The sequence below is a fragment of the Gadus chalcogrammus genome, chromosome 6 (genome assembly GCF_026213295.1).
Source record: "Gadus chalcogrammus isolate NIFS_2021 chromosome 6, NIFS_Gcha_1.0, whole genome shotgun sequence".
NCBI classification, from domain to species: domain Eukaryota; kingdom Metazoa; phylum Chordata; class Actinopteri; order Gadiformes; family Gadidae; genus Gadus; species Gadus chalcogrammus.
Genome location: NC_079417.1, coordinates 20,504,793 through 20,513,089, shown reverse-complemented (window position 1 = coordinate 20,513,089; position 8,297 = coordinate 20,504,793). Strand labels below are relative to the sequence as shown.

Below are 8,297 nucleotides of genomic sequence, written 5' to 3'. Positions count from 1 at the left end.
ACATACAGCCCATCAGGAGAATAGCTGGAGAATATCAGGAATTGCAGGTATGTCTGAAAGCAACTTATCTGTGTGTGGGGAGGGATCAGACTCAGGTTGGAGTAACCGATTTTGCGAATGGTCCAATCCCTGACTTTAAACTCTTGGATCGTGTCTGTGGATTGTAAATGTCGTCTTGATCGGTCAAGGCTTCGGGTCGGTGGTTACACTCGTCCATCTGCGCTCGGGAGTGAGGGTGCGGGTACCTAACAAAGCCAAATTAAGGACGTGGTGAAGTCTAAGCTGTAGGGTGCGTTGTGGTGGTGGGATGGAGGACTGGCTGGAGTGCAGATAAAACCTGTTCTGTTTGTTTGAGGAGGTGGCTTCATATTGGGATTGCTGTGTAGGACATTTGCCTTTGCTTTGACCCATCATCACTTTAGCCATCTGCTTGGGTCTCCGCCCTACCTGTACCAGTCCAGGTCTGTGGTTGGGACCGCTGCTTGGTGGGATCTGCAGGACGGGGAATAGAGTGAGTGGGGGGCGGACTGATGTGTGTGTCAATGGATTCCAATGAGGGGGAGACTAGGGCGATGGGGGGAAGGGATGCAAGCTGGTTTGAGGAGGAGGAGGAGGAAGAGGTGGGGACGGTGTCTGTTGATCGTAGTGGGCCAAAGGTGTTGGTTTGGCCGTGGGGGGGAGCGTCAGTGTGTTAGCGAGGGCCTTTTGAGGGCAATCCAGGGTGCAGGCTCCTCTTACGGTAGCTCGGGAGGGTGGGTCGGGTGCGATAGATGGTTGGCGGGGGGGGGTGAAGGAGTGGGGGGGCAAGTAAGGAGGGCTGGGGAGGGTTGGTAGAAGGGAGGGAGTAGGATGGTGGGAGGAGGTAGGGAGAAGAGGGGGATATAACGGGTACTGGAACTGGAGTAAGGTGCTCTCTATATCCTCTAACCCAGAGGCAAGGTTTATTGAAATACCATAACCAGGCATCACTCCCCTTTATAAATACATAATGCAACTAAAATGTGTTTGATAAAACCCAACCAAGATTAAATAAATACAATATAACACTTCAAGAGTCTTTTGACGTCTAGCCGCTCTGAAGATATCCGACTGGGGTAGTCACAGAAGGAACTCATAACAACGGTCTGCATCAAGTATTTTTATTTATAAATGGTAAAGAAAGCGATGCTATATAATGCAATTCGTTATATCATGACAACAATGGTCTATTTAAAGAGTTACTCAAAACGGTCATTGTACGATACACCAAACTCTCCTTCTGCCCCTCAGCCCAACTGCTACGCTAAGATAATCACGGTCGAGTCCCAGAAGAACATCGTCATCTACTCCAGGCAGACCATCGGCGTAAGCGAGGAGATCACCTACGACTACAAGTTCCCCAACGAAGACGAGAAGATCCCCTGCCTGTGGGGGCCGACGGCTAGATGTATGATGGATAGATAAGCAACATTTGCTACAGTCCACTTGGTAGGCTGGTCGACTGATCTATCCAGCATAAATCTAGGTGGACACGCCCTCTTGAAGTGGTTTTTGAATGATGTGCAAGTACAGTACAGGGTAAAGTCATGTTTAAATTCACTAGCTACCCTTGTGGAGCATCCAAATTAACCTCATTATGCTTTCATTTGAGAGAGCGAATGGCGGCTTGTGTCAAACTCCCCTCCGAGACGTCAGCCGCCACCCATACTGCTCCAGAACATTGGTTGATTATATAAAGGAATTATGGGATATTGCAACGAAGGACAGTAAACATTACAATGCAAACAGTTTTACATGTCCTTTAAAAAAAAGAATTACCATCAAGTAACGTTGAATAATATGGTGAACACAATGTCCTTCCTGCTTTGGCATTATTAAACTCATGTCTTGTGCATTAATATCCTTCATTTGACAAACGGCTATCAGGCTCACAATGGTGAGCCTCTCGGCATCAATCACAATCACGTGGGATAGTTCACTCAAGCTTCAAGCGATCTTTGAGACGCCATTGGGTGTGAGGATCGTCAGGTTTCCTCTGGCATTCTGGTCGGCCTCAATGGCTTCAAATAGAGACTTGAAGTTTCCTGCGCCGAAGCCCTGGAGAGAGACAGGAACACAACTGGTGAGACTCAATACCCTCCCTCCCTCCCTCCCCGGCCGCTTATCCCTTTGTGGGTAAAGTGTTTGCTCCCATTTAAAGGCTGATTATGAACCCTCGTTCAAGCAACGCAAGGGGGTGATTGACCCTTTACGTCCTTGCGGACCCTCCTTGTGGACCCTCCTTGCGTCCACCGCAAGGGCCTGACGTGCGCCTTTAAGTTGACGTGCACTGGAGGCCTGAGAGTCCTCACCTGGTGGTTGTGTCTCTGGATCACCTCCAGGAACACCGTGGGACGATCCTGGACCGGCTTGGTGAAGATCTGCAGCAGATATCCGTTGTCGTCGAAATCCACCAGGATTTTCAAGTTCTGAAAATTAATAACGGCAAAACATTAATTATGGCCTCAACTGAATCCCTATTATCTTCATGCAGAGCATTCTTTCTTTCTGTGTGTCCTCTGTCCTCCTCAAGGTGCCAACACAGCTTCCCCGTCCCCCCACAGGGAAAGGCACGGCGTTCTGACCTGAAGGACATCCAGGTCCTCTGTGATCTTGACCTTGGAGTGTTTGAGGTTCTCTCTCAGCTGTTCGTAGTACGTGTCCGGTACACACATGAACTCCATCCCGCGCTGCTTCAGGTTAACAATCTGCAAACAACATGAAAAGAAAAAGTGCTGGACGATACGTTTCATGAACAGCTGTATCTCGGTCTGCGGCTCTCCGTACGAGCAGGACCAGGGTTGCTGTCAGTTCATCTGCAGGTGTTTTTTCTGGTACTTACTGCGGTGATTATATCTGACGTATTCATGGCGATATGCTGGACTCCTGCACCGCCGTAGTACTCCACATACTCCTGGTGGTCACAGGAAGTGAGGGGCCAGAGTCTCCATTAATACGAGTGCATGCATTCCAGAGGCAGTCAACCCTTCTTCAATCTACATATTCACAAACATATTTCACATGTAAAAACTAGAAAAGCTGTTTATATTTCCTTTAAGGATAAAACTTTGGTCAGGATAGGAACCTTGTATGACCAAATGTATAATCTGAATGAAAAAATAATCTATAATTTAGTATAAAACCATCCTAGTTGTTTTGTTGGAGGGTTGTATGTCCCTGCATGAGGCCAATGAGAGGGGAGCCCTTGCCTGGATCTGAGACTTGCGTTTCCCAGTGGCAGGTTCGTTGATTGGCATCTTCACAGTCTCCTCATAGTTGGCCACGACGATGGAGCGCAGGGCGCTGAACTCAGTCTGCAGCTGCTTGTCGTCCACGGACCAGAAGCGGTGGAAGAGAAGGTTCCTCTGGTACCTGAGAATACCGTCAACCAGAGGTCAAAGGTCACTCCAGAACGTGAAGAAACAACGACTGGGGTTCAAATGGGGGGAGGTCACGGGAGGAAGAGGTGGTCCTGCTTTAGGTGATCGCTTCTGTCATGCTGAGAGGAACACCTTCTGCAGTGGCACTCTGAACACTTCACCGACCCTGGAACTGAGACATGATTGGCCACGCATCATTAGATAAAGAGCTTTCTAATTCGCAGCTCCATCTGGGCCTTGGGTCATGTGACTCTTCTCCTCATCCAATGAGGGGGCTCATCCAATGAGGAGGAGCAGCCCAATCCCTGTAACAAGGTCCAAATCAGACCCAGATGTGGAGAAATTCCAGGAGACTGAGAGAAATAGTGATGAGTCATGGTGGAGCAGTCAGCACTCAGAATGGGCAGGGTTAAGTTCTTACCAGCCCACCCCTCTCCTCCTCCAAGTCCCGTTTAAATGCAGCGACCGGAACACTTTTCATGGATGAACACCAGTTTACATGAAACTATTTAAAACAGGTCTTTCCTCAACAAGCGTTTCAAAACAGAATGCTGTGGCGTCATACGCAAAGAGCAGCATGTTACCATTCAACCACTGGCACCATCTCGTCGTCTCCCTGGTTCCCCACAACGTGATCGATGAAATCCAGCTTCCCGCTCGGCCTGCACAGAAATACCAAGCAAAATGACCTCCGCAAAGAAAACAGCCATGGTACGTCTTCTCATATCAGCAGGACTGTTGTTTGTTACTCACAGCGTGGCCAGGAGGGGGTCTTTGTGCAGCGGCGGTTTGAAACCAGGCAGGAACAGGCCGTTGTATGCCGTACGCTCCACCAGCGTGTGTGTGGTGTCCCCGTACTTGATCAAAACCAACGGACAAACAACGTTTGTATAGCTTTAGCTATTGCTATGAACTGAGTAAGCTCATTAAGCAGAACAGCGTTGGAGAGAGCCTCTCTAAACATGTGATAATATGTCCTCCATGGTGGCCCTTACCGTTTGGAGCACAGCCAGCTTCACCTGGCCCTGAGTGTCCTCCATGGTGTACGGTTCCCTCACAACCAGGGCTCCCCGCTCCCGGGCTTTCTGCCAGTCAGGTCAAAACAACTCCATGCAGTCAGGTCAACTCATTAAAATTAAACCCCTACTGAACCAGTTTTGATAGACTGTATGGCGGCCAATTTTTTAAATAGAGGGCCAGGTTAAAAGGGGCGTAAAGTGTGTGTGTGTGTGTGTGTGTGTGTGTGTGTGTGTGTGTGTGTGTGTGTGTGTGTTATGTATAATATTGGTATATATTATATTATGATGTGTTTATATATGTTTAGCTCAGTAAAGCTGAATTTGCTTGAACGTCTTCTCTTCAAACTCTTGAGTTTAAGTTCTTGAGCTTTATTACCTGCACAAGGTAGTCACAGTCCTCCACTGTAAACGCAACATCCTTCACCCCATCTCCATGTTTGATGAGATGCTCGCCCATCTCTGAGAAAAGACAGCATAAGTCAAAATAAATGCTTTTCTATTGCTACATTGAATTTTATCCTTCAATCCCAGGGAATGAGACCAACGTAATTTGCATCATTACCTTTGTTTCCAGGATTGAGAGCAGAGGAGAAAACATACAATATCTGTATAGGAGGGAAGCCAAAGATTAACATTACTAGTCCACTCCAAATACCATAGGAGGTCATCTATTCCATGCTTTTCATGGAATTCATAGTTTATTCATATGTTTTTATTAAACCCTTATTTTACCAGGCAAGGTCTATTGAGGCAACAACATTTCTTTTCCGAGGGAGAAATGGCAGCTGCAATAATGCTACATATCAACATAATTATCATTGATGTAAAGCTTTATATTTCTTTCTTTTCAAACTATTGATGAACAAGTTGTTTCTTCTTTCGTGTCCAGCTGTCGTACACACGACACCCCGCTGAGTGCGTCTGGTCCTTACCTTGCCCTGTTTGACCACATGGGAAACCACATCTCTCCTGCCCGTCTCAAGGCCCTGGTACGCCACGGGCTCAAAGCCCAGCTTGTTACAGTAGAACGACGCGGCCTACCAGGAGCAGAACACCAATCTCCTGTTTATCTTGTACCTCTCAGAAAATGGTTGGAATCCTCTGGTTGGTAAAGGTGTCTCTTTCTGCGTTAACATACCTGTTTAGCATTTCCAACCCAGAATGTCAGGTGATCGAAGCACAGGAACTTGCCTTTTTCGTGCTAAACACACAGACGCAGGCAAAGACACACACACACACACACACACACACACACACACACACACACACACACACACACACACACACACACACACACACACACACACACACACACACACACACACACACACACACACACACACACACAGTTTATTTATTCTACTATAATCAAACAATGTAAAGATACAATTGTTGAGAAAGAGTTTGACAAATACACAAATGTCAGCACAAACCTTTTCGCCTTTGTCAGTGTATGTTGTCTGAAAAAAAATGACAACAATATTACAAAGCAGCCCTATAATAAGCTATAATAGTGAATCGTTTTTTTGTATACAAAATATGCAGCCCTATATTAATCTGATATATTATTGTGCACATGATTAAGTAATTAAGTAATAGTAGCAAAAAGTAAGACATAGAACTACTTCATGCAATCACCAGAACCAATTATCACCAGGACTCGTACTAAATTAGTGTTTGACTCACCATCTTGTCTTCCTTCTTGAACAACAGCCGTTTGCTTAAGAAGATACAAGGTCCAGGGTTTAGAATAGGAGAGTTTAAATGTCCAGCCCACCGCGGAGACTGGAGAGGAGGTGAGAGGGGGTAGGGCCGTACGCTGGGAGGGCGAGGGACCGAGGATGTGGCATACCTCGACTGAGACACTAAACTAACCTCTATAGGGACTAATGTCAAATACAGGCCTCTTCGAGAGACCAAGAGAATATATGTATAAATGTGTATGCATACAGTTGGTATATGTATATATTTTATTATAAATCAAAGTGGAACATCATCTCAGCAAGTTTAGTGTGGAATTGGATTTCAGCACCACCCCCTTTAGTTTAACAAAATAACACCATATGTTCATGGTTAGTTTCAAGAGGAGGCTCTCCGATGCCAGCCTCTGATTGGCTGATCTCTTTGTTGCGGCAGTCGTACAGACATCAGTTCTCTTCACTGTTACTGGAGTAGGACTGCAGATCATATAACAGATGTTGTTGAAAATGCAAAATTCAGTTGATCGAATGTTCCATTGGTCCAGGTTACACGACCAAACAAAGTTTATAGGCAGCCTGACACTGCAGTCGACCAATAAGTAGCATATATATAAGTCATTTATATATGTGTGTGTGTGTGTGTGTGTGTGTGCGTGTGTATGTGTGTGTGTGTGTGTGTGTGTGCTCGTGTGTATGTGCGTGCGTGCATGTGTGTGTGTGTGTGTTTGTTTGTGGGTGTGTGTTTATGGTCAAATGCTAATGCCAAATCCCCTATACCTGCTCCTTCATCATCTGTATGTAAATCTGGCCTGGATGAAAGCTTGCTACAATGTAGTAAGTAAAGTAAACGATTGTCTGAGGGTGATGGGCAGCTCCTCTCGCGGTGAGAGCTGGACACCAGAGCTATGTGGGGTATCCACGCAGCTTCCCCCCTGCTCTCTCTGTGTCAGTTCAACAGCCGGTAACGGTTGCCTGGGCAGTTCCCCTGGGGGTTTACTGCCTGGTCTACCGGCGGCTGTTCCCCACGGTGGGCCTTACCTCTGTTTACCTCTGAGGCCAGCAACCAGCGGGAATAGAGGTGTGCCAGGGAATGGTACTCGCCGTGATCCAGCGGGTTAGCGATACATGGCTCCTGCTCAGGCCTCTTCCCTTCGTCCACAGAAGGATACTGCGTCCATGATCCATGGGCCCTGCACGGCGTGGTGGTTTGTCTCAAAGCCCTCTGTTGTGAGTGTGTACCACATCTATAGCACGCTGTGGATCAGCCTGTGAGATGACACTATGACTGACAGCAGTGTGAATACATTCTGAGTCAGCTCTGATCCATTCAGTTGAAATTGTGCATGCATTTTAGGATGGAATATCTTCTAAAAGCAACAGTAAGCAACAGAGCTGGTAAGCCTTTGAAAGTGTCTACATTCCCTCAGGAAATGAGCTATATACTGTCTCTCTGGCTGGCGAAATCCTCTTGGGACGTTAGGTGCATTGATTCTTTAAAGGTCCCATGGCAGGAAAATTTCACTTTATGCCCGCTGCCCGCTGAACCACCGCTGTGGGGCTGTGGTGCCTCGGCGCTGCCCGCTGCCCGCTGCCGATGCGCTGTTGCCTCGGCAGCGGGAAAAGGGCAGCTCCGAGGCGGTGTTGCCTTGGAAGCGGGCAGCGGGGCTCCGGCGGGAGACAATCGCGGGCAACAATCCCTTTCTCCTCCATGTCGCGGTTCAGTCTACTTCAGACTGATGTGGAAGTGGAAGAACCAGAGACGTCGGAGAACCTGACGCAGTCGTTTGAGAATCATAATATCGACTGGAGGTGCACACAGCTTTTGGCCGTGATAATATATATTATAGGATATAGTTATCTATGCATAATATGATATTATTTAGATATAGAGCTCCAGGACTCCTGCCAGAGCACCCGGATTGTTCTAGAATATTTACAGAACACGGCATAAGGCTGTGTTTGCGCCTCGCCATTGCGATACATCCACTGTAAACAGAGCGCATTGTACCGTGGCTGCAAGTTGCTCAGGGCAACACCCCCACCCTCCTCCTTGACCCGCCTCTCTCCTCCTCATATGCATTAAAGCTACAGACACCGAAACGGTGTGTTTGGGGAAAGCTCAATGTGAGACTGGCTCATAGTGGCTGTAATTCTGCACCACGGCTGAATTCGGGAACATC

General features: G+C 47.3%; 1 protein-coding gene across 1 annotated transcript; it reads right to left on the bottom strand.

The window, feature by feature from the left end:
- Window positions 1-1,130: 1,130 nt before the first annotated feature.
- Window positions 1,131-6,271, bottom strand: hpdb (4-hydroxyphenylpyruvate dioxygenase b). The gene is made up of 14 exons (XM_056592707.1): window positions 6,104-6,271; window positions 5,851-5,877; window positions 5,556-5,618; window positions 5,350-5,454; window positions 4,980-5,022; window positions 4,794-4,876; window positions 4,394-4,483; window positions 4,152-4,255; window positions 3,983-4,060; window positions 3,228-3,390; window positions 2,861-2,932; window positions 2,604-2,726; window positions 2,331-2,447; window positions 1,131-2,076 (listed from the first exon to the last, which is right to left on the bottom strand). The coding sequence occupies exons 1-14, from the start codon at window positions 6,104-6,106 to the stop codon at window positions 1,966-1,968; spliced, it is 1,182 nt and encodes a 393-aa protein (XP_056448682.1). The 5' UTR covers window positions 6,107-6,271; the 3' UTR covers window positions 1,131-1,965.
- Between the last annotated feature and the right edge of the window lie 2,026 nt (window positions 6,272-8,297).